The sequence below is a fragment of the Pezoporus occidentalis genome, unplaced genomic scaffold (genome assembly GCF_034315485.1).
Source record: "Pezoporus occidentalis ecotype Australia unplaced genomic scaffold, CSIRO_AGI_Poc_V1 ctg231, whole genome shotgun sequence".
In the NCBI taxonomy this organism is placed as follows: domain Eukaryota; kingdom Metazoa; phylum Chordata; class Aves; order Psittaciformes; family Psittacidae; genus Pezoporus; species Pezoporus occidentalis.
Window position 1 is genome coordinate 611,343 of NW_026914191.1, and position 26,253 is coordinate 637,595.

At 42.9% G+C, this 26,253-nt stretch overlaps 1 protein-coding gene and 1 long non-coding RNA gene across 2 annotated transcripts in view; both read left to right on the top strand.

Moving 5' to 3' along the window:
• The window catches only part of SEC61B (SEC61 translocon subunit beta), a 32,509-nt gene extending 22,633 nt beyond the window's left edge, over positions 1–9,876 (top strand). Inside the window, exon 4 of the mRNA XM_062621691.1 lies at positions 9,822–9,876. Coding sequence (XP_062477675.1) covers positions 9,822–9,861 — 40 coding nt within the window. The 3' untranslated portion in view covers positions 9,862–9,876. The remainder of the gene's footprint in view (positions 1–9,821) is intronic.
• LOC134165183 (uncharacterized) overlaps positions 1–26,253 on the top strand; it is a 498,306-nt gene that overhangs the window by 199,575 nt on the left and 272,478 nt on the right. The gene's annotated exons all lie outside the window — the stretch shown is intronic.

Genomic DNA, 26,253 nt, shown 5'->3' on the forward strand with positions numbered 1-26,253 from the left:
AAGAGACATGTCATTAAAAGCCTGAATTCAAGCAAAGAGTCTTTGTATTTCCATCTTTTATTAAAAGTGAACATATATGCAAAAAGGCTTAACTGGAGGAGGAGGCCAGTACTCCTGCTCTCCCCTGCACTTCCACCTACAAAGGAGCTTCCCTTCTGAACTGAGTGACAGTATATTTCTGGTAATACCTGAATTTCTGTCCTCCATATCCTGGTATGGAAAAACTTCCCACTGAAATCAGTGAAAAATGCTAAAAAATCCCTTTTCATCAAGAGCAGCAAGAAATAATGCAAAGCTTTTAAAAAAAATCTGAGTTAAATCCAATTCCTTAAATCCCTGATGGAAGAAATCTTATTACCTTCAACACTATTATATACAGGACAAAGCCTGTGAGCTTTGCTGAGTGATTGAAAAAGGCAAATTAATGGCAGCACTTGAAATTACCTGTAATTATCAGTGACACCAGGTCAGCATCATTGCACTGACAGTCTCACAGAGTGGTGACTCTGACTGGTTTGGAATTTATACAAAACTGAAAAACAAAACCTGACCCCCACAATTGGTGTTAAGGTATCTCTGGAGCATTTAAGCATCTGAATTCACAATCTAGTGTGTAGCTGCATTCATCTTTTGAAGAGCAGTTAAATTCTGAAGCAAAGAGTCCCAAGTGTTTTCCTGGTCAAAATCACCTCTCCCATTCATATTTACTCAGGCCTCTCCCTTTGCTGTCACCATCACACAATGTCTCTGAAGCAACTATAACAACTGCTTATATGGAAAAGTAATAATAGGAAGGCGTTTAATGAATTTTAAGCTGACTATAATGTAATTTAGCAGCTGGAAACACGGAGAGGAGCCAGCACAGTGTGACCTGTCAGCTCTCTATGGATTGTCAGTGGTCAATGTAGCACATACTTCAGCACTGTTCTCCAGGGTATGCTGGCAATGTTTCTTTTCTCCAGCTACATTCCCGATTTCAATTAAATCAGAGTCTGAAGTACTCTTTCTGATATAGTTAATACATTCCAATAAATGCTCTTGGCTTTGTTTCTCCCCAGACGCTATCCTTCCTCACACTTCTTTGCTCAGTGAGTGGAGCAGACATCACCTGAAAAGCAAAGATGTTATTTTTAGAGAGACTAGAGCTGAAGTTTTGTCTTCAGAAAGCAGAGAAGGAAGAAAAAAGGTCCTTTGGTTACATAACAATAATTCCTTCATTCCTGGGAACCTCTCAAAATCTTTCTTTTGTTCCTCCGATGTTAGTGGTTCAATACTAGGCCTGCAATATTCTTGCCTTTTTCACTCTATCTGTAACTATAAAGGAATTTCCAGCATAAAGCTACTCGTCAAATTATGCAGCTGAAGTTTTTAGTTTGCTGGGAACAAGCATACCTTAAAGTTCTTTTCTCTTTATTTTCCACTAAGTATATGAGCCAAATTGTTAACACATTGACCCAATGCCTTTGGGGCATTATAAAGTTTTTTATGACAGCCTACAATTAGTGCGGTATAGTTTCTTTTGAAGGAGGCTTGCAACAGGTGTCTTAGCTTTCTGCTTCTTGCTTCCATCCCCTCCAGTTCAATGCAGTTTAACACCATTTATTAAGAATATCCTTGTTTCTAGTTCACATGCATGTGTGTTAGGACATGTGAGGAAACTGGTTGTATAATGTGAGGAAACTGGTTGTATACTAAGCTGGGCAAAGGACTGCATTTGCCCTCATTTTTGCAAAACTTCATTTTGATGCAAATTGATTTTTGCAGTTTTCAGTTGCTTTGACCTTTAAAAACAACACAAAACCAACCAACCATAAAAACCCTCCGTCACACTATTGTGGTGAGCTCCACAAGTAGCGCTTTGTGGTGGTCCTGCTACTGAGATCCAGAACAGCAAATAGAGTTGTGCTGGTCGTATCTGAGCCATTCAGCTGCTTTGAGCTTTTCAGAAACCATCCCAAGAAGATAGTGGCCCTGTGACAGTTTCCTTTGCTTGCTATGGAAGAGTTGTGTAGATCAGGTTCATTTGGCTGGATACCAATATAACCCCTCATATCTGTGTCATTCTCAGTTTTCCCGTTTGGATTGATGACCAACCTGTGGTAACCTATGGCTGCTGTACCACAATAACCAGTATGCCCATGGCCATGCACAGCAGATAGCTGTAGTTCTAGGGACCTGACTGCTGATGATTACCATATCTCCAAAGGTGTTAAAGCAATTGCATATTGTACTAGCTGTACAACTAACATTTGAGGTAGGGTGAGGATGCCTGTACCTCCTGGCCTTCATGTGTTGTATGAATCACAAGTGCTGGGCGCTGTTCTGATCACAGCTGTGCAGTTGGGCTACTCACAGCCATATGGCAAAGGTTGCTGAGGGCTTCTTTCACTGTAAACCAAGCTCAGTGCTGCTACCTCTAAAGTGAGATGCTGGTGCAGCACCCATGCTGTGGGAGAGGAGACAATAGAAAAAGAAGCTAGCTCAGAGAGAAAGGGGAGAGCCAGGGGAATGCACCTTATTGCTGCTGTTAAATGGGATGAGTGAGTGTAAAGATCTTAGTTGAAAGCCTCTGTCTCCATTCCTTCACTGGTGTCAGCAGCTGCATTGACATGGCTCTCTGCATCTTTGGTGTATTCAGAGCAGAGGTGCCCCAGTTCCCAAATACGGGATACGTAAAGGCCATTGTGTACTGACCTTTCACTTCTGTCACTTCACTGCACTTTGCTGGGTAGACTGTAAAGTCTTAGCCTGCAGATAAACAGCATTTAAGTTGGGACCACTGCTGAATATCCCTCCCCAGTCACACCATTCTTGTCACTTGTTTTGTGATGTCTCTGGCACCCCTACACAGTGAGCAGTTCAGAAAACTGGCCACGTAACAGAAGTGAACCCTTTTGGATCACCAGTAAAGTAGAGGAACATGAGAGCTAAGGCCAAACTAAATGTACAGCTGGAGTGAGACCAGGTGGGATTGTGGTGCAGAGCAGCAGGCTCAGGTCAGCAAGACTATTTTGTTTACTAACTTCTGTTCCAGCAGCTCTTTTTGGAATCTGGACCTAACTTTGCTCTGGAGAGTTTGGGCACAATATGGATTATTTCTGGTCAAGAATTTCTTGTTTCCAAATTGGACCATTGTCACCATAGAACAAATGCATTTGTCACTGACACAAAAGGGTTATATGTGATGAAGAGCAGTGGTATGACACTTGTCTGAAAAATAAGCTCAAAAACCCCAAAACGTAACATTTCCATTTCCTTTGCCCTCTTCAAATTGACCCTGTCTCCCTTCATTTCCCTTAAGCATCAGCTTTAGGTTTTCTGGTTTTAAAGAAAACCACCCAGGCATGTTGACAAATTCAGTGAGCAGTGTAATTAGTACCTATAGATGGAAAACAGCTTGATGCATACAAAAAATCCTTGTGATTCTGATAAATACACATGCAGATGCAAGTTCCTTGGGACATTGAAAACCCTATATGCAAATTTTGCGAACAACTGATTTCAGAGTCTGTACACACATATGTACTTACGCTGTCTTGTACTGTTACCACAGGTTTGAAATAATTCGGTTAATAGATGGGTTATTAAGTATATACTAAACTGTAAGCACTGTATTCTAAAAGTCATCTTTATTAATATGAAATGTGAAAAAAAGGGAATGTTTGACTAAGCCTGTGGATTCCTGGGGAATGGCGTCCACAACTGTCAGGGCTCGAAATGCCTAAAACCATTGCTCAGAGCCCAGAGCTGAGGTGTGAAACACATCACTAAGTGCTGGGGGATTCATAGTTACTTGCAGACCACAATGTGAGTGGGCAGGCTTGTGAGCCTTTCTGAAGGGAGGCATGATGCTTTAGTGTGCCCAGTAATTGCGTTATGAGTTCTAACTGATGTAAGCACCGAAGAGAGAGTGCCCCATGGCATGGAAAAAAAGACTGGCAGATGCCTCTAGTCATTTGCTGTGCTTTGGTAAGAGATTGTCCAAGTGAACATCTCTCCATTCAATCACATTTTCCACTGGAAATTCCTCTTTCCTTCGCGTATCTTACAGCATATGAGACTGTCTGTGGGCTCATTTGAATAGGTTGCCGCACAGGTACATCAGATGAAACCACAGGCTGTAGCCTCAAAAGGAGCGGAAATACTATTTTAAAGATCTTGTCTCTCTCTGAGAGTCAGGTTGGCACTGTCTGTTGCTTTCCTGCTTTTACATGTACTTGCCAAAAAAAAAAAAAAAGGCTGTACTTTTTAAGGACTTAAAAAAACCCAACTAAATAAATAAAAATTGCTCTCAAACCAAAATGTGCTGCTGTTATCTGCATCTTCAGAAACATCTTCAGAAAATCCAAGGTAATTTCATGAAATCCTGCATGTTTCTGGTTGGAGCAATATTTAAACCCTGAGGTATGTCATAGGATTAATTACTATATCTGCCTCTGCATAACTGTGGTAGGTCTGTGTGAGTAATTGGGGCAGGAGCTGGTGTCTAAAATCCCCTTTCACACCCCAGTTTAGCAGCGTCACACAGGTGAGGAATCAGTGACACCATGGGAAATATGACTGACATTGGTGGTGATCACTGAGATTAAACTGGAGAACAACTCTTCTTCTAGCTAGAGTGCTGGATGGTGACAGCAGGATCTGTATGGCTCTGTTGTTTGCCAGCTCAATAAATCACCTTTTGGGGCCTCTGGTTCCTCACCTGTGAAATGCTGGGCAGGAAAGAGTGGGACAGCACTGTTCATCTTGGCAAGAGCAATGAAGAAGAGCTCTGCACAGAAGCTGCCTACTACCAGAATTCTGCCCTTGATTATTATTCCTCACAATGAAGAATAAGAAGAAAAACCGAAGTTAAAAGATACTTCTTTTAGGCCACAGAGGGAGGAAAGAGGGCCTAAGAGACAGGCAGATGAGTGTCAACCATGGGTGTGACAATGAATTCATTCACCAGGTTTTCTTTAATGATGCTCCTTGAAAAACTGCATTTTAATAGACATTTTACAGTGGGGATATCACTTGCAACTTGACATAAAATCTGAACTGCACCATACTTACAGTGAAAACTTGTAAGAAGTTAATTAAAATGTCAGTATTGTTTTACTGCTTATTTGGTCTGATAAATGCCCTTCATAAAAATAACGACCCCAGATGTGGTGATTCAGCTGGATGAGGGTGATTCCTTCCTCACCACCTGAATCCAGCACAGCAGCTACTGGTGAAGTAGATGTGGCTGCTGGTGTAAGGAGGCACCAGTATGCATGAGTAAAGCGGCTGGGGAGCACATACTCTGTCAGGATTTGCATACACCATCCTGTAATTCAGGCACTTTGTCATGACATGCTATTTCTGGGCATGGTGGGTCATTACTGGTTTAATAAGAGCTTCCTCTGAAGCTGGCAAATGCCCTCTCCTGTCCCTAACCCAGGGGCTATTAGCAGGGAGAAAGACTTGGAGTAGAAGACAAAGGTAGCCATGGAAAGGTGGGCTCAGAAAGAGCTGTTACTTCATGAATGCTGCAGGTCTTCTGGAGGGCACATTTATGGTCTGTAGTCTCCTAGATCTTGGAAAGCATGCCTTGCAAGTGGCACAGGATAGGGAGAAGTCAGTAGCAGCATCTGCTTTCACCCTCTGGAGACCACAGAGTTGTTAATTCCTTTGAATATTTTTTAGGGGGCATTAATTGCTATCCATCAATAACTGCTAGGGTACTCTGTTGGAATATTAACACAGAAACTTTGGTGTCTTTATCCAATTTTATCCTCTTAGGTATCATAGAAAGGTTTGTAGAATGTGATCAATAGAAGTAAAGGATATTATTTAATTCATTTTTTGTTTCAGTTCAACAGTAGCATAATTATTGCACATAATTTTGCAATGAATTTTTGTATAAAAGTAGTATAATTGCAGTCTATTCACTCTTCTTGATCACTTTCAGGTCTGTCTCCTGTTCGTTTGAATGGATGCAAAATTAACGTTTTTTCCTGTTCTTTATAATGATAAATGACCGTAACTAGATCACGGAGTTTTGCTTACATATGTAAATGATGCTAAATCAATTTGAGTTGCATTCATCTCTTTTAAGGTTGATGAATTGCAAATTATGACTACTGGGAACCTATTACTCCTCTTTTTCTGGCCGCCAGCCCCAACAATCACCCCAGTTATATTATATTATATTATGCTTTTAAAAAGATGATTGTTACACTAATGCTAGTGAGGATAGGAACTCAAGTATGTGAAATACAAATGCAGAAGGAAAGCTTAGCCCTAAAGAGCTGAAAAACTAGTTAATAGGACGGTAGGAAGAGGTAATGTAGGAAAGATGGAGAAAAAAGTGAAAACAGAGCAGTAATACTTTATATTACATTTTCTTACACAAAATGCATGACTTCTAGTGGGAGGTCTTCTGAAACATATAAACTCTGTGTCAGATCCTGACCGGAGCGCTCTCACAACAGAGCAAAGACTGTTTATGGAAAATCACTGGGTTTGCAGTGCTCTCTGTGAAGGTGCTCCTTGACTTTGTGGGGCTCTAGTAGCAATCCAAGGATGTGCCTGTTAAGAGTCAAGGTTTAAGGGCAGAGTGATACTGAAGAGGCTGTGGTGGGGTCTGACATAAAGCCCCTAAACAAGATGTGGAGGGTGAAGCTTTCTACAGACAATTATAGAAGTCTTCTGATTGCAGACTTTTGAGTCCCATTTCTCATGGGACATTTCAGCTGCCCAGATTAGTACTGCTAGGCTTCCACCATGTAAGCAACCGAAGAAGTCCCTAGACTATGTTGCTCACAGTTTGTAATGCAAATGGTGGAGGGGCTGTGTTTGACCCGCTGCTTGCAAAGTGGGAAGAACTGGCAGACAGTATGGCAGAAATGGCAACTTGAGCTGCAGCAACCATGAGATGATCGAGTTCAAGGCGCAGAGGAAGGCTGGGAAGAAAAGCAGCAGAAAGAAGGAGCCTGGACTTTATAGAACAGAGTTTGGCCTAGGGAAGTTGTGTGCAAAATTCCTAGGGAAGCTGCCAAAAGGGAAAGGGGAACAGGAGGTCTGGCTGATTTAAAATGGAAAAACATAAATAAATTAATTAAAAAAAATCAAAACCCCAGGCACAAGTACCCAAAACCCCTAAAACTTACTGAGATGTGAAGAACAATCTGCCTCATTGTACAGGCTGGGCTTTCAGCAGAAGGCTCTCCTGACCAAGCATGGAGTTGCATGGTGAGCCAGTAATGCAACCACATAGCATGCTAGAATTAAAAAGATGAACGTGCAACAAAGGAAGCGTATAAACATATTGTTCGAGCCCTTTTTTTTTGTCAAAAAAGAGTAAGATCAAGGCCCATGTGGAGCTAAGATGAGGAGAGGGCATTTAGAGTAACAAGAAGGGATTCTATGGGAACACAAATTACTAAAGAAGTTTAAAGAGCATGTAGGCCTTTGGGGGAGAACAAAAAACCATTACACAACAGGGTCCGCAGTGTCTTTTTTGAGTCAGACAAAGCCTACTCCCAGCTTTATACATACCAGCACTATTTGGTATAGAAGATAGCCTGCAGGGAAGACGCAATGAGGTAGCGGCAACTACAGCTGGATGTAATCAGATCCATAGGGCTTGATGAGATTCATCAGTACTGAAAGAGTTACCTGTTACCTATCATCTGTGAAAAATCAGGGTGATCTGCAGAGGCCCATGAAGACTGGAAAAAGGCTAAAGACTAAAAGGCCCGTCTTGCATATGGGCAAAAAGGAGAATCCAGGGAACAATATGACAGTTATTGTCACCTCATTCACTGAAAAAGAACATCTTGAAATTCATTTTCAAACATAGCAAAGACAAGAAGCCAGTGGCCTGTATGAAGAGGCAGATGGCACCGTTAGCAAATTTACAGACTGTGTTAAGTGGGGGGGAGTGATTGACACACAGAATGGCACAGCTTTAGTCCAGAGGAATCGTCAGGAAGTTGAAGGCTGGGACAACAGAAGTTTCATGAGCTTAAGCCAGAAGAAATGCAAGTTTCTGCATTCAGGGCAGAGTAACTCCAGCACTGGTACAAAGTGGTAGCTGGCTAAGCAGCAGCCTGGCTGGAATGGACCTCAGCGTTATGGTGACTGTTTGAGGCATGTATGTATGGTTGAGCCAAAAGGTAAAGGCAAGGTAAACCACACATTGGGCTAGAAGAAGAGTAGTCAGCAGATCAAGTTGTTCTCATCCACCTTTACTTGGCACTGGTTAGGCCATACCTGGAATCATGCATCCCTTACTGAGCCTCCTTCCTCCTCGCAGTTCGAAGAAGGCTGTAAAGAGGCTGGAGGCATCCAGCAGAGAGCTGCCAGGATACTGAAGGACCAAGAGCACAAGCAGCGATTGACAGATTAGTCTGGTGAAGAGGAGGCCGTAGGGAACATGTTACTGGGAAAGACTATGCAACTTCCACCATGGGACATTTTGAAGAGTTGGCCAGACAAACCACAGCTGATGGGCCCTAGTGCAGATGATACCCATGGTATCAAGCAGGAGGATGGACTAAATGATATCCACAGGTCCCTTTCAAGCAGCTTTCTATGATTCTATTATAAATATCATCTGTAAGTAATAAGAGATACCTATGTGATTGCACAGATGCAAAGACAAGTCTTATCAAGGTGAGACGGGCTTCTGGGCCAGAGCAAAAGCAAAAATCTCTAGGAATGTTTTTAATGATGTTTCATTTATCTTTTACATGTGTCCTAACAAAGGAATGTTCATGTTTTTGTGCCTCCAGGAAATGTTTCCTGAAACACTGTTCTTCCTCCTCCTGATAACCACTGAGCAAAGTGTTTGTTCTGTTTCCCAGTATTAGTCTGTGTCTGTCTGCAGGTTCCTGCTTCTTTGGAGAGTTTGAAGTCACTTCTGCTGAACTTTTCTGTGTTATACACTTGTAAAATCATTTGGTACCTGAGTTACGAATCCTGAAACTTTCTCTTTATTTTTGCCCGTGAGTGTCTTTATTGGGTTTGGTTGGGTTTTGTTGCTGTTGCTGGTTTTAACAACCTTTATCCTAGATCATACAATTGCAGTCAGCATAACTTTTACAAAAGTTTGATTTGTGATCTTCTCATTTACTCTGCTTCAATTTCCTCCATATTAGGGAGTACACAATTCTCATCCTTCCAGAAGCCCAGCCAGATTTTTTCCAAGTGAAAAAATATTGCTTCAGCTAATGTATTGCTCTTCTGAGCTCTCCGAGGAGAGGAGGGTGTAGTGGAGACACCAGGATTGTATTTTTTTGAGGTCTATGAGAGAGGAGGAACATGGAAGTAGGTACAGAATAGCCATCAAACTCACTGGGACATTATAAATATTCCCTCTGCGTTTCAACGTAAAACTGAGACAGTTCAATCTACTTGCTAGTTCCTGCTCTGCTGAAACTAGGCTGTGGTCTCCCTCGTCTCCAGACAGTACCTTTTGCAAGGGAGTGTGTGTGTGACTTTCTCAGGCTTTCCAGTTACGTCTGTTCTGCCTTATATTGTCATTGAACCACAGAAAGACTGACTTGGCTTCCTTCACACTCTTGTAAATCAAGCAGAGCTGGGACTTGTGTCTGGTTCTCTCATGTACTACATGAATTTCCCTGACAAGCAAATTACGATTATCCTGGCATTCTTTTCTTCCTAGTTTTGACCAAAGTTTGTGCCTCTCCTTGTTGATGCTGCCTTATTTTCACCAAAGCTTGTATTTCACTAATGAATATTTTTAACAGTACCAGAAATAACAATTATTGTGTAGCCACACAACTAGGAATCCTAGAATCTTAATTGGGATGGTTGTTTTTACACAAAAGGAACAAAGACTATGGGAGACCCCAGACAGCTGATGAGTGACAGGATTCAATAGGGTGAAGCAAGAAAAGAAATGGAAAGTGGCTGTGTGCACATTCATGAGAAGGGAAATACGTTGGTAAAATGGTGAAATGAACATAGAAGATTGGAAAAGTTGTTCTTTGTTGTCTGTTTTTCTATCTGTACCCCTTCCTCCAGTCTGCCCTTGTTAATAAATAACACTCATTGTATTCAGCTTCCAAAAGTTGTGTACAGTTTTCTGGGACTGATTTGGACCTTTGCTGGGATTATGAATATTACTGTCTAGACTTTTTTCTATTATATTTGGTGGTTTCCATTGTTATTGTGTTATTGTTACATTATCTTCCTTGTTTTCTCTTTTGTTATGTACTACTTCATATTTGATGTGTGCTACTCTGTCACGTGCCATTTGATTATGTAGTTTCTGATCTTTTTACATATTTCTCCAACTTCACCTCCTTTTGATTGGCTATTAGCTGGATCATTGTTCTCATGCATTAGTTTCTGCCAGTGATTTGAGATTTCACTTTTTCAGCTGCACATTTTGGTTTTACTTTGATACTGCTTCTGCACATTCCATTACTATCCCCAAACAGTATGAGCCCGTAGTGATTTCTGTGATTCAGCCACAGGGCTGATATTGGTGTCACTGAAACTGAAAGCAACTGCAGTGGCATATTCAGAGGGAAAAAGAGCTGGCCCTAAGTTTTTGCGTTTATGTCCTGTATTAGTCTAAATGGTGGAAGGAGAACAGGATGTTAGACAGTAGCAACACGGTAGCATCTCCCTTCGCTGTGTGAAGCTGATCCCAAGTATGACAGTAAGTTCTTACCTACTGAAGCAGTCTCTCACTGCCTGCAGAAGAAAGCAGCAGGACAGAGTTTTAATTGTGTTTGGCTGCTCCTTTGAGGTTGCACGCAGACCGTCAGTGGTACAGACTGGAAATCTCTGAACTGAAAGAGCTGGCATTTATCAGCAATTTGGAAGGAAAGGTATACTTGTCACATAGATGCAGATGATATAAACAGTGACCCAGTAGGTGGATAACAGCATTTAAGACCTTCAGGCACTGAGTCCAGTTTGTTCCACTCAGAAGAAGGGGATTGTTCAAACCATTTTTCATACTACTCTTCCAAGTGCACATACATAGTTTGGCATTCCTCCACCCAGCCCCAGTCTGTACTGTTCTGTTGGAAATTACTGTGCTTCCAACCAGTGCTATTTTATGAAGGAAAGGGTTGGGTTCATTTTGTGAGATGTAGCAGTTTGTAGGTAACAGAATTTCACTCTCTGCAGGTGCCAGTGGGCTTTGATGTACAACCAACCTAGGTGGGGTTGTGGACCCTCTCCTTCCCTTCCCTACTTTAAGAAAGCTAGTATTGCCTGTGATTTATCAACACACACACACCTTTTGATGGAGTCAGTGCTACAACAGTACACAGCAGAGCAGGAGGGCAGGATGCTGTTCACGTTCACTTCTATTCTTTACATATTGTAACACACACAGCCAAGTGTGCTTTCAGTTCAGTTTCTTCCTAGCAATAATTTATAGTTTAGTAACAGCTCACCTGTGGCAAGTGTTTAATGTTTAAATTAACAGGCTTCTCAGGGAATCACCAGTTTGGATGAGGCCCTTAGTGACATGTTTTTTGGTGGGCTGGGCAATCCTGGGTAACGGTTTGAGTTGATGGTCTTAAAGGTCATTTCCACCTAGCTCATTCTGTGTGATTATGGCTGATTCTGCATAATTAAATTAATATTAAATGCCAAGGTACGGGTGGAAAAATGTGGAAGCAATGAAGATTTGATCCAGCAGTATAGATATACCCCACAAAGCACTTATCATGTGGATCAAGCAACTTACTACATATTCTGAGATTAGGTCTTTCAGAAGGTTCACCTGTGTTTGCTGTCAGGTTTTGTTCGAACAAGCAGAGATTGCTGGTGACACAGTGGTGTTATGCTACCAGGGAGATACTTGGGCGAGCTCTGCATAGGATTCTTGCCTTTCCTCACATGGACTTACACCTAGGGAGTTCTCTAGTTTGGTTGTCAATTTCAGCCAGAAGGAGGTCTTTATGAAAGTGTGTCTTCTTCAGCAAATACAGAAGACAGTGTGCTGCTCTGAAGGAAGAGTACGATATAAAAAATGGATGGGAATTTAAATATTAGTGTAATGAAGACAGAGGGCCTTTTCCTTCCCTTTTCCTCTTCCCCTTCACCTTTCTCTTTCTCTTCCTCTTTCCCTCATTGTAATCAGGCTGACATTCCCAAATACGATGGGGAAAACATTTCTGCTCCTGTATTGCTACTCGTATCCATTTGCCTGCTTGCAACATCAAATTTAACATTCAGAGCTAAGCCCATGTAAGGAAAAAGCTTAATACCTCTTTACTTCAGTTTGACAGTGTCTTTACTAGTGTCTTCATCACTAAAAAAAAAGAAGTAAATACATTATTACGGTGTTAATGTGCACCTACACCAGGCACAAGTTTGAGTTTTGCTCAAGGTTAGTTAAAAAAGGTGGGTTACCTCTAACGTAATCACTACCTCTTTCCAACTGGAAGGATGCCAAACAAACCTTTACTTTCTAAAGTTTGGTCTCTCTTTTGTTTTATTTTCTCACTTCTCAGTTTAATAAGCCTCTGATATAAACCCAGGTTCTGCAAAAGTCTTAGTGCCATTTTTGTCAAGAAAATCAAACAATAAAGTAAGATCGAGCCTTAGAGAAGCCAGTGGGTTTGGATTTGAGTGAGCTTGCTATCATTTCTCAAAAATCACCACACACCTGAATGTATATTTTAAAATAAAATGTCACATCATTAAATGGGATTTCGTAGGTGCACTGTAGAAGCATTCTAGTGCAGATGCTGAAGCTGGCATTGAATCTCAAACTTCTTTTCAAGGTGATGAGTGCAATATACAAAATATTTATATATTTGTGTGAATAATACCAGCAGTTATTACAAGCCCACCTTTTGTTGAACTGAGCAGCCACTTTGTGAAACAAATGTAAAATTTGGGTTTAGTTAGGAGATTTTGCCAAACACGATATTAATTGTAACTGCTTGCCATCTTGTAGTGTTTAGAAACTCTAAAACTCCTGAGAGACACATACACACTCCACATGATTCAGGACCACTTACCAAGTCCGCTCTCACTGCACTGTCTGAGAAACCAGCTCATTTTCTGGGTACCTAGGATTACACCAAACTTTTCTCTTCAGCAGATGGCATGGTAGTCATGATACTGAAGAAACTCTAAGAAACAAATCAGCCATGAGAATGGAGCAGATGAAAATACTTCCTTTTTATAACATTTTCCATGCTTTCCTTGCTCTTACTTCTCTGCATACATATGCTTACATGCATGCATGTGTGCCCCACTCTGTGTGTCCAGTGCTTTGCTCCCGAACTTGTCCCAAGACAAGCATCTGGCATTCACTGTGTTCTGCAGATGGGCCGTGAGTGACACACACACGGTGCAGCTGTCTGTATCTGGCACTCAGGTGATTATTTGTTTGCTAATCAACCAGCAGCTCCATTAGTTGAGTTGAGGGTTAGGAGAGGGGTGATTAAATATACAAAAGAGAGGGTGTTACGTAGTTGTGGGTGAAATGCTGGGTGGTAATTACAAGAGAGGTAAGGATTGTTATTGTAACCAGGGCTGTAGCAAAAATTAATCTATCTATTCAGACTGCTTGTCACTGAATATCCAGTGGCAGTTTCCTAAAGCAGACAAAACACCAAACCAGCTCTGTTCTGCAGTGAGAATAGAGGTATCTCCATATTTGCATTAAAAAGCTGCAGTCACCTGCAAAAATGATCAAATTTCAAACCAAATCAAATATGCAGTTTCTCACAACCTCTTGCAAAGGACGTCAAGATTTTTGTGTGAAAAGAGGAGTGCAACCTAATATCTTTGTGCTGCTCAGTTCAATTAGCTTAGCTAGCTGACCAAAACCGCAGGTGTTAATTCTGCAGGTGCCAGTTCGGTTTAATCAATCTGCAGGTTTAATCTGATGCTTAGTGTAGCTCAGCTGGCCAAACAGCAGGCTTAATGCCTAGCAGAGAGGGATGGTCACCTGCTCTAGGATGTGATTTGTTGCTGTATTTAATGCATTTTATAATATAGCTCCATATAATTTTTAATTTAATGTGGGTTTATATGAGCATTTAACCTCTATAGAATGTGGAAAAAAAATCCTCAAATGGTTCTGAAATGTCGGCATTTTATCATTAAAATACACAGGGTGACATCCTGAGGTCATTGGTTTTGACCTCTGCAGGAATGGAATAGTGTCATTAATTTTGAGTAAAATGCTCCTGTGCTGTGGGCTGGAGCATGTAACATAGCAGGGTGGGCTGACGAAACTTGGGTGTTTGACCCAGAGAAGAAAAGGCTAAGGGGAGTTCTAAGTGCTATCCTCAGTCTTCCAAAGGGGTTTACAGAGGAGACGGAGGCAGGCTCCTCTCAAAGGTGCTAAGCAAATGTACAAGAGGTCTCAAAATGCAGCAAGGTAAGTTCTGATAATAGGAATGAAATTCTTCACCAGGAGATTGAGTCAAACACTGGAACATATCTCTCAGAAACATTGGAGTCTTTGTCCATGGAGACATTGAAAGCTTGCAAGGCAACTTGGTCTGCCTTGAATAAGTAGTGGAATTGGAGACCTCCAGAGACTTCTTTTAACCAAAATTGTCCCGATGTTTGCATTGCTGTTCTAGGTTCACTTGGCCGTGCTCTCCCCCCTGATTTTCCAGAAGGAGATGGAGCTCATCCTCACCTTGGGATCCTAAAAGAGAGCTGAAAGGATGGCAGAGCAGGCTTGATTTGTAAAAGAAGCTTTAAAAAAGTGACTGTGGCTTTGTTAGTTTGCTGTTTCTAATTGAAAGCTCATGAGGAGTATGGTTTTGCTTTCTAGTGGTTAGCCAGCTGACTTGTGTGCCATCACTTGTAAGGACCACATAGGACAAACTCTGCACTGAGTTAATCTCAAGAGACCTTGTAGGTTTCATCATATCTGTGTATGTAATAGGGGCTGTGAACAAATAACTTGTTCAATAACAGTGTTTGGCTTAAGTTAACTAATTGCAGATGTTTATCTGAAGAAACAGCATCTCTCCCTTGGGTGCTTGTAAAAGCAAGAAGGCATCTGTGGAAGCAGCGGTTAGCTGTCCCGTCCATTTCCTTGCCAAGTCCTGCCTTTGGCCAGGAAATGCAGGGGATATTATACACAGGTCTCCTACAATGTTGCGTCTTACAACACCTCAAATAAGCCAAATCCCAGTTCCTCTTGGGCACTTCCAAAATTAGCATGTTAGGTATACATGAGGGAATTGCAGGACTTTTAAAAGACAGAAAAGGAGCTGCACAGTTGTATATTCATTCTGTAGGCCTTGGTCCAACCTTACTGTCTGTCTTCCTCTACTTTTCTCACAAAGAGGAAGACAAGCCACCTCCTATGGTCACAGGCTGGGACTCCCAGCCCAGATTACCCTTTTCTAGGACACTTGCTTGGGCTTCTATCTTGCATTCAAAAACTGCTGTGTTTTACTGGCTCCAAATGCCTCTAAAGAAGAGGGAATAGATAGTCCTGGGAAGTGTCCTGGACTTCTGAAAGGAGTTAGGGGATTGTGTTTCTTGTTGGGAGCTGTTTTCTTTCCTAGAACCCTGAACTGAGAGATCAGTATATTTATTTAGTGCAGGCACATTTCATGGGACACCTTCGCAAACCTGCCTTGAATCATCTGAAAAGCTGTCACTGTGTGAGGGCACAGGAGCACATGTGTTCAGAACATCTGCTGTGCAAGACTTCTTGTTTCTCTTCAAGCCTGAACTCTTATTTCAGAAAAGGAGCATTTTGGCCCTCAGTTGGTGGCAGAGATGGTGGATGGATTGAGTTCCCCCTGCCTCAGCCCCAGCATGCCTGAATGGGATCAGCTAGATACGCTGTTGAGTGATCTGAGCTAGCATTCAGTAATGCAGGACCCCTTTGTAGGGCTTCATGGTGAAACTAATAGTATTACCTTGGTGCCTTTGCCTTGAGGATGAGATGACTCAAGGACCTCCATAGTGGACCCCTTCCTTCCTGGAGGACTTTGGAGGTTGACATCGGGCCAGATGAGCACAGAGCTGCTCTCTACCTGAGGAGGAATTTGGGATGCCTGAAGGCCTTCAGCGTGGACACAGGTAGGTCCCACCATTTTGGAGCACCCTGAGTCAGATGGTCTTAGGGGTGATCTAGCAAGGCTTAAATCACAACAGCCCTGTAGGTGTGGCCAACACTGTCCTTTCACGGTTACATGCACAGCTCTGGAAATCTCTTCCCCCATGTAATTGTTCTGCAGTGTTTCCCAGGCTTTAGGAACTTGCAAAGATTTAAAGAGCTTTCTCTGCACAGTGCTAATCTGCTTGGGAGGCATGGTAGGTTTAGGAGAAGTACTGGTGGGGCTCCAGCCTTTCAGCTTAGCTACTGTGCAGCCACACGGGTTTACACAGCTAGCCCGGGAGCTCACAAACTGCACTGGCTCCTCCAGGAGCACAAAGAGCTGCTTTACCTTCACACACCTTCATTTAATGAGCAGCAACTTCCCCCCCGTACACAAGTCTTGGGCTGTGGCAAGCAGCCATTGCTATTCTGTGTTTGTAGGGTGCCTGGCAGGGCCTCACTTTAGGTTGGTACTTAGGCGGTATTGTAGTAAATTATAAAAGACCTTCTCTTTGATGCCATGTGGGAGAAGGCACTGGGCCTGGTTTCCCCCCGCCTTGTTTCTTGCGCTGTGATTCACTCAAGTCGCTATGAACTGCTACCATGCTGATTTGGTAACCACTTTGCCACAGGTATAAATTACAACCCTGGGTGCACAGCAGTGGGGGAATGAGGCCAACTGTCTCTAAAGGTCAAAGGAGCATTCATCACACTGCCAAGTCTACTGTGACTTCATTGTGACTTCACATCAATCAAAGTGCTGTTGTTAAAGAATTCCAAATCGATACAAAATAAATAAATATAAAAAAAAAGAGACACACTTTCCTTTTCTATTCCTTTGTTCTCCATAGACATCTCTCGTCCTCTGGTCTTCTCAAACAATGTTCCTGGGTGTACAGGTTACAGATATAAGTGTATTTAGCCAGAAGCAGAGTATAAAGGGGTGGAATCATTCGCAGCTAGCCTAAAATAGAAGGGAGCAGCGGTTAGAAACAATTGCTGTAACTGTGACTTCCTCAAACAGCATGGCTCTGATGTCAGATACCGGGAAAGAGGAAGCAACAGTTAGCATGCTTGATGGTTTAACCAAAGGTGCAATTTGTTCCAGCTTTCTGATTAAGTCTTTCCCCTGTAAAAAGGAAATACGAGCGGAGCAAGCAGAGTACTGTTAGCTGTACAGAAGTAAATGAGGAGCAGATTTGGTCACCCTCAGCTGTCTGGCACTGACTGCAAGAATACATGTTTGCTCTCAGTTCTCTCCTCATATGCTTCTGCTTTGATCTGGAGAAAGCCTGCCTCCCAAATGCCCAGAAACTCCTAGAGAAGGTTAAATTACAGTTCCTTAAAAAAAAACAAACAAAAAGCAATAACAAATCTGAAATAAAGTAAAAGCCAAGATTATGCTGTATTTGACAGCCGTGTTGGGATTTTTGTCTGCTGCTTGTGTTTGGATTACAGCATGAAGTTTCCTATGTTCAATTTATTACTAAGTTTGAGCAGCCTACAATTGCTGGTTTCAGTGTATGTTGCATTTATCTGAGAAAGCTAACCATGAATCAGTGTCACGTTAAAATATGCCTTTAAATTTAAAGTAGTGGTTAACTGAGAATGTACATCTGAAATTCTTCTGAATTCTCTGTTTGATGCTGCATTTCCAACACACGTGCACGTCCCCAGTGTTTCTGTTAGGTTTCATTTTGTGTTGATTAGCCATGATCTGACCTTGAAGTTGCCCTGCTTGAGCAGCAGGTTGGACTAGGTGACTCCCAGAGGTGCCTTCCAGCTGAAGTGTCTCTGTGGTCCTGTGCCCACACTGACAACGGCTGGCAGACCAGAGCAGCAGGCAGGAGGATCTGTGGTGAGCCTCACTGTCTCTTGTGACCCACCATGCTCAGCTGATCAGGGTGCGTGTTCCCCACTCAGTAATACGAAAGAAAGTGGGAAACCTGAAGCTTCCTGTCCATCAGCCATACAGAACTTCATTTATAGAAAAGTGCAGAAAAAAGTAATTTCCCCTCAGTGTTTATAAACCATGTGATTGAATTTACGTGTGTTATAGACCAGTTGTTTTGTCAGTTCAGCTGAAAGGAGATCTTCCTGTATCAAAACATAAATTCTACTGACTTTTCACAAGTCTTTATATGACCACATTGATCTCATCCCTCCTACATTCCTTAAGTCTTGTAAAAGTAGATTTGCTTGCCCTTCATGACCTGCCAAACAACTGCAGCCATTCTGTTGTGCCCAAATTGGAGGCAAAAAAAGAAATGGCTTTGGTTTCTAGTGGTTCTTTTTAACAGAGTTGCATGGTATCAGCTCAAATCCTCTTCTCTGCAGAGAGCTGAATGTCTAAATTATGTTCAGTGGGCAGCCAGAAGACAGTGACACTGACCTATTCACATGCTCTGAATGATATTAAATAGAATTAAAAATAATTCAGTAGGAGATGGTAAAGGGAAGAAAATTGTATCAGCAGTTTGGGAAGCATCCCTGTTCTCCTCCTTCCTTTGTTCCTCTCATCCAAAGACCTTTGGCAATAGACCCTCTTACAGATATGAAAATTGTGTGGCCACAGGACTGTCTGGTGGACAGGCTCATGTATTGTCCACTGGAAGAGAGTATCTAAATTTTGGGAATACCAGGAGCAAGGGCTGCTGCTGTTTGGGCTCTGCCTCAGAGCTGGAATCTCAACTTTGCTGTGAGCAGCTCTTCATTCCCATGAACAGCAACACCAGCCTTGTTCACCATCAGTCATGACTTCTAGTGGGCTAACTGGTCATTCCCACTGGCTGCATGCTGCCCATTGCTTTCTGCCTCCTTGTGCTATAGCATCTCATAGAGCATCCCAAACAGCTTTCGAGAGAGGGGATGGTGACAGCAGCAGAAGTAAATGAACTCCCTACTGTGACAAGTGTTATATACGTGAACTAACATTTTGTAAAGCCAGAAGCCCCAAACATGGTCACTTACCTTGCAATGCCAAAGAAAGGAGATTTCCCAGCAGTAGTTTTCAAGTGTGGAAATGAGGTGCCATTGCAGGATCTCTAAAGCTCCCTGCCATGTGAGGGCTGCTCTCTCCCTGGACAGGCAGAACAAAATGCCTATGGCTGAAAATGGAGCAGTTGTGAGGGACAGTAACAGAGGAGGAGGGCTCACAGAGTAATGGCTTCTTTTTCTTCATTTTTATGAACACCTCTTTAAATTCAAAGCCTATTCAGCACTTGGTAAGAGAGACAAAGCCAAAAATTTTGTCTGTCAAAAGCATTTTTGATGTGCCCCTTAGCATACCACTTAGTTGCCCATTGCTCCACTGTAAACATTTTAAGTGGAGTTCTGGCTTGAATTAAGTGGAGCTGCAGACTCTGCTGCCACTGAGAATTACAGAGAGTGAATCCATGTCTTTTGACGAAAGTCAAACTGAGATACTTTTAGCAAACTGAAGCATCCTTTGACCAAGATAAAGGCTACTCATCTCCAAGTTTGGAAGCTGCTGCACCATCAGGTTTGCAGTCCACAATAACGGCTTCTCCATTCTCCTATGTGTGATTTAAAAAAGCTACCTGGCTTTTTCAGCCTCAGTTGCATAACTCAAAGACAGCGATCATGTGGTGTTGCAATTATCGAAAAATCATGTGTAAGGTCGAGAGAAATGTGCTGAGTGAACCAAGACATTTGGAGTCCATAGGCACACGGCCTCAAGGCTGAAGGAGATTAATGCTTTTGGCATCACACAGAGCCAGTATTATATTCATGCTGTGGTAGGGATTTCTTTTTCCATAGACCTCCTGATTGTAAAAGGGGATTCCAAAACTCACATGCAAGCAGCAAATGTCTCCAAGTACACTGTGGCACCCGGCCAGGAACAGAAACCCCCGTTACTGTCTGCTGCCGCAGTACACTGATTGGAAATCAGATAGCCATCCAAGCGCAGTGTATCACGGCACTCGGGAGTCATGTGAGAGAGACATCAAGAAACAGTAGCTGACAGTCACAGCACTGCCAGTCAGAAAGGGATAGGTGCTTAAAAGGAAGCCCTAGATGCTTTCAGCATGACTGAACCCGCTGCTAATCTGCATATGTCTGGATTAGAAGTCACACCATCATAAAGATGCCATGAGCCAGGCAGCACCCATATGTCATTCACGATGTGACAATTCCTAAATATCCCGTCCCCCACAGCTCTGTTCCTAAGCGTAAACAACAAATAGGAGGCAGAAGGCAGAGCACACAGACTGTAAAGCATCCGAGTCCTGATCCTGGAATCCCTGTATTGTTAGGATTGCTAGGCTTTTATGCTCCGGGTATATTTGCACATGCTCTTCATCGTTTGAAAAAGAAGATAATTGCACTCACCAATAGTTTTTCATTTTAGTCCCAAACCAACATTATTGTGCGGGTTGACTGAACATATCACTCTTAATCAGATGCAGAACGGCATACCCTACCTTCCTGACAGTGTTATGGACCACATACCATTTGATTTAGTCTGATGACAGGGTTGTAAATGTGGAGTTTCCCATCAAGCTCCCCGCAGGGCTGGTGCCTCCTATTCCAGCCCAAATGCAAATACAGCTGGAGGTGGGGGCTTGGTTCTGAGTAACCAGAAGATGAATAGGGGTGCCAGTGCGTGTTTGCCTCTGGTTCTGAATGCTGGTGTGAGCTTGGAACAGAAAGGCAGGCAATTTTGGACAGATTCATATGGATCATTTTGGCCATGTGGCTAAAATGAATCAAAGCTCAAATCTGATGAGCCCAGATCTGTGCAGAAGAGATGAGTAATATACAGGATATACTTGTTTTTTGGTGCATTGACTTCTGGAGAAGTCCTGTGTGATGTGACTTCCCAAAATCTTTTTCACATGCTAGTAAGATGAGTTCAGTGGTGAACTGTGATTTCTACAGTAGGCTGAAATTAAGAAGCACAAAAAGGTTCTTGTTCTATTTAATATAGCAATTAAAGTAAATGCAGGGTTCCTGATGAAGACAGCTGTGCCATGCATACATGAACAAGTACTTCTTGAACCAGTACCAAAAATTGCACTTCTCGCAAGTCTTTGTTTACACAGGTAAAAATCTTTGCACAAGAGGTTGCCAATGAAGTGTACTCTCCTGCGTTGCATGTGGAGTGACAGGCAAAATGGGGGAGGGCAGATCACAGCCCACAGCTTGGTTAGGACTCCCAGGTGAGAGGCATCCTAAGTGCAGCTTCAGGTTGCAGGCTACCTGCCAGTCCTTGCCAGAAAAGCTCCAGGTTACCAGGGTGGGAGGGGGGAACAAGCTGTGGAATTGCAGAGCCCTTCTTTTTCCCTTTTTCCTTCAGAAACCAAGTACATGAAGCAGCTGTTCCAGTTGCAGTGCTCTCCACTCATCACTCATGCTTCACATTCTTTCTGCTGTCAGTATGTAGTTGCCTTGAGGGTGCTCAGGCTTCAGTAAAACAGTATTAGCCCAGTTTCTGCTGGGTCTGAATCTGGGATACAAATCGTATAGAGTCAAAGCTAAAGCTGAGTCAGCTATTCTGAGCACTCCCATGTACTAGGGTACTAGGTACTAGGCTCTAGTCAGTTTGGGAGGATTTTATGTTGGTTTGAGTGTGTGCCTGGGCAGACCTCATCTGTAAGTAAGGCCAAATATCCCAAAATTCTTATTCAGAGATGCTTGTGGCAAGTTTTCCAAACATGACTGAAGAAATTCAGTATGCAGCTCTTACTGATTTCAAGAAAGCAGTGGGAGTCAGCCAGCAGGCCTGTTTAGTCACACCTGAAAATCCCACAAGATACCTATCTGTGTCTTTCAGTAGCGTTGAAAGTCACTCTCCTGGTGCTTTCTAGAGTGTGTTGTCATTAATATTGAAAGGTCAGTCAGGGTTGCAGTATTATTTGGACAGGGCTGCTGTGTGCGGAGGAGACACATGCACATCACAGAGGAAACCTGAGTCCTGCACGGGAATGCACAGCTAAGGCTGGACTGGACTTTGCTCTGCATGGATTGAGGCAGATGAGCACTTCTTGCTGGAGATAGGAATGTAGACTCAGGGTAATATGATTTAAATAAAGGCATAAATTCTGGATCAGGACCCAGATATTTCAAGCTGAAGCAACTGATATTTTTTAGGCACTCAATGCAAAACTTACTCTAAATTATTCAGCAGCTGTGGGCCCTGTAGGTATTACTGCATGGTAACTAGCTTTCCTAGGTTAATGTTGCTTATTCTACTTTTGAATAAAGCTAAAAAATTAATTGTTACAAGCTTAGAGCTTACCTTGTTTGATCTCACATGCCCTCCCTGCTGCAGAGTTGGAACTACAGTGACTTATGAGGGCTGGGTACCATGCTTGTCCAAACTATAAGAATAATGAATAAAAAATAATGTATGTATTTACCTCAAGGACACACTACAGGAGGCAAGCAAAGTCACCATCATGTTGGTACAAATGCTACTAGCTGAAATGACATTCTTGGGCTTAGGCATTTATATTTATGGGCTGTTAACCAAGGACATAACATTTTGCCCAGGAAAAGGACTTAGATGAGCTGGATTGCCTGTTTTGTGGTTTCCATGACATGGAACAGCTTGAAGGAAACAGGCTTTAGGAGCCACTTGAGAAATTCTTCCTTTCGACCTGTCCTTCCCACAATGGCCATCTCCTTAGCCCTTGTCCTCATTCTCCATGTTCCCAGTTTCATTCTGGGGAGTTGTTTTCTCCTCCTTCAGTCTTCCACCATAAACTTCCTCTATCAGGGTAGGAGCAGGGAGGCAAAAGGCATACACATCAGAAGGAAAAGTAGTGTCAGGAAGAAGGAAGGCCTGCAAAGCCTGGAAGAAGAGTGGTATCTGGAATTGGAAGAGGGAAAATGGCTGGACAGCAGAGAAGGTGAAGGGGGGAGCTGGCAACATAGAGTTATTGGCTCTGCAGGGCAGCAGTAACAGTTTTGCTGGTCAAGAGCTGTGCAGAGCCTTGGGCAAGACCAACTCAGCTTGAGGGTGAGCTCAAATTTTCATCCTTCTTCGCTTCTGCATAAGGTCTGTCTGTCTTAGTGGTGTGTTGCCTACCAAATCTAATTGTAAGTATACAGCTTAAGTCAGGATATGCATGTCTTCCTCAGCTGGCATCTCTCACCTTGATCTGCCTTTATCCTTACCATTTGTTTTCAGCAGCTGTGAGTAGTCACCTGAGTGCAGGGTGTTGTCAGCACACCAGAGCATTTCAGGATGAAGGGCGTTTGTGATGATGTGGTGGCTGGTCATACAGTAGGGTTGGTAAAATATGTCAACCTTGGGTAACTTGGTGACTTTTGTCTTGCCGTGGTTGCTGCCCTGGGAGGCTTCAGTGTTGGGCTTGTCATGTTAGAGGAAGGAGGGTGCCTGTGATCGGGTTTGTGGTGAGCACTTGTGTGTCTGTCTTTGTTGGACAGTGCTAACCAAGCTGGGTGGAGAGGTGGGAATTTGAAGGAGTTACGTTTCTGCATGCTTCAGCAAGGCAGGTGGCTGGGTAAGGAGATCAGAGCTACCTTCCTGAGCCCAGTACAGGCAGTCCAAACTGGCTGCTCACGCCTGGATGATAAAGGGTGCACTTGGTACCAGATGGGTCTGGCATGGCCAGGTGCAGAAGGGCTGCCGAGGAGAGCCCCCTCGGAGGCTGCAGTGGCGGCAAGAGGAGGCGGCAGCCAGCGGGAGGCTCCACTGCCCCACTATGCCGAGGGCTCCGCGCTCGCCTCGGTGACCTGCAGCGGCAGCGGGAGACCGGCGGGGAGCGGGGGCTGCGGAGCCGGTTGCGGGGCAGCCCTGGGAGCTGCTGTGCGTGCGGGACGGGTAGCAGCAGAGCACGGGGCGGATCGCTGTGCGGCTTCCCCGCGGCAGCGGCCGCAGCCGGGTCGGGGGTAGTCCCACCGGAGTACCGGCTCCTCGCTGCCCTGCCCCCACGTATTGCCCCACCGCATTTTCTAATGGAGGCAGTTTCTACTTCTCTTCGTTCCCTGTGTACCTTTGTTATGGCTAGAGCAGTTCTCCTCCCACCCCAGACCTTTTTTGTTTTCCTTTTTACTTATTTTTTTTCTTTTTTCCTTTTATCTTTTTTCTTTTCTTCCTTTTCCCCTTTTTTTTCTTGCTTTCTCTTTTTTTCTCTTGTTCATTTTTTTCTTTCTTCTTTTTCCTTTTTTTCTTTTTTTCCTATTTTTAGTTTTTCTTTGGTTTGTTTTTTTTTTTAATTTTATTTTTTCTGTATTCTTTTGTCTTTTTTTTTTTTCTGGTAACATGTCCTGGAGGCTCTCACTTATCTTTCCTTCTTCCCCAGGGACATGAAAGAGCAGTGACTCCCACAGCATAGCCAGGGGTATGAGGTAGAGGGGAGACAGAGTTGGGCAGTTTCATTATCTTAATAGAGTCATCAGAATGGCTCCCATTTCTTTAACATACTGGCAGAAGCTCTTCTGTCCCTCCCGAGCTGCTCCATGTAATAGGGCTGACTTCATGCACATTTTGTGTTGACAGAAGATCAGCTTTTTTTTCACAGTCCATCTTTTCACCCCACAGAAGGGCAGTCCTGAAGAAAGAGGGGGTCAGTCACTGGATTAGGGTGTCCTAATGTCAACACCAGGAAATCAATAACAAGAGAAGGCAAGGGGCAAAAGTGTATGAGGAATGAAAATAAAAATGCTGGATACGTCGTAGCTTTGAGATGATAGAGGAAAAGTTATTTGCGAGAGAAATGTGGAACCTGGAGGTTAAGGAGCAGCAGATGTTAAGTAAACAAACACATTTGAGCTTATATTCTTCTTGCTTTCCTACTATCCACAGAAGAACTAATTAATGAAGAATCTGGCAGCTTGTATCGTGTTGTCTGGAGAGCAGACCACAGGAAAAACATGTAAAGTTTTGGCAGTGCTTTAGTTATAAGGTCACTCCAGGCGAAGGAACGCTGCAACGCGTTTACTTACTTTGTCCAAGGAATTTACATTAAAATTATCTGCGTTTTTAACAGTCAGCAAATCTGAGACTATGCCCTCCATTCAGAGGGTTAGAACTTAATTCACAATTCTGTTTTTTTTCACCATTTATCAAAATAGTGCTATAGCTATCTAACACAAATCCGGGTTTGCTTTTATTTTTTAAGCACCCTGGTAATATACCAAGAAGGAAGAAATAAATGAGGGATATGTAAAGAGAACATTGACATAATCCATTAGTGGAGACAATAATTAGCAAATTGTCAGCCAGTAAGAACAGAGGCGGTGTAGAGATCTCATATTTAAACCTAGGAATGAGGACACGTTGTTAGACCAGTTTTTGTTATAAGCACTTTCTCATAGTTTTAAATAGCAATGTCCTTTTTTAAAGTATCCTGTTGATTTTGCCTGGGGGAGAGGCCGTCTTACAAATGCCACAGAACAGGCAAAAGCTGCTGGTGTAAAAAAACCCCAAAACACAACACCGTGGTGTACTGAAAACCAAGATTACTAAACAAAGAAAAAGTGATATTTGAGGGAGTAACAGTGATACTATTGCACTGTCCTCATTAACCTTGATATTTGTTTGATTAAACATATCTTTTGTTACAGTAGAAAAGATGCAGTGGCAGAACTGGCTTTTGCCTCCACCACATTGTTGCAGAACCTAGGAACTTTGCCAATACAATTACAGTAGAGTTAGTTGGCTGTGGAGTATGTGAGGCCTCTGTCCCAAATCTAGGTAAACTGAGGCATAATCATATCCTCAAAAAGGAGGACAAGGCAGTCACTTCAAGCATACATTCACTATAGAATGATCAACGGGAATTGCAATACATTACATTTACTCAAAACCTTAATGCTACTACCAGTCTGGGTTAGAAGTCTAACCCATTTCCTCACTCTATCTGATCTTGTCTGGATTTTACAGTGGTTATAGAATAGAAAGGGATGTTAAGGAAGTGTAAATACAGGATCAGATATGTTCATGTTAGAAAATGTAGCATTCAAACGGACATGCTTAAAGGCATCTTTTTGTGAACAGAGGAAGACATGGGGATGGAAACTCCCATCACTGACAGGCAAGAGAAAGGGGTACAGGCAACTACATGGCAAGAAGTTCTTGAACATGACTAGAGCCAATATTCCCTAATGATTTAAACATTAAAGTGGCAAAACCAGCCAGTCTCCTTTTCTCTGGTGTGAGGCGGGCAGTATTGCTGTGTTTCTGCACATTTGCTTCCAGCTTTCTGAGC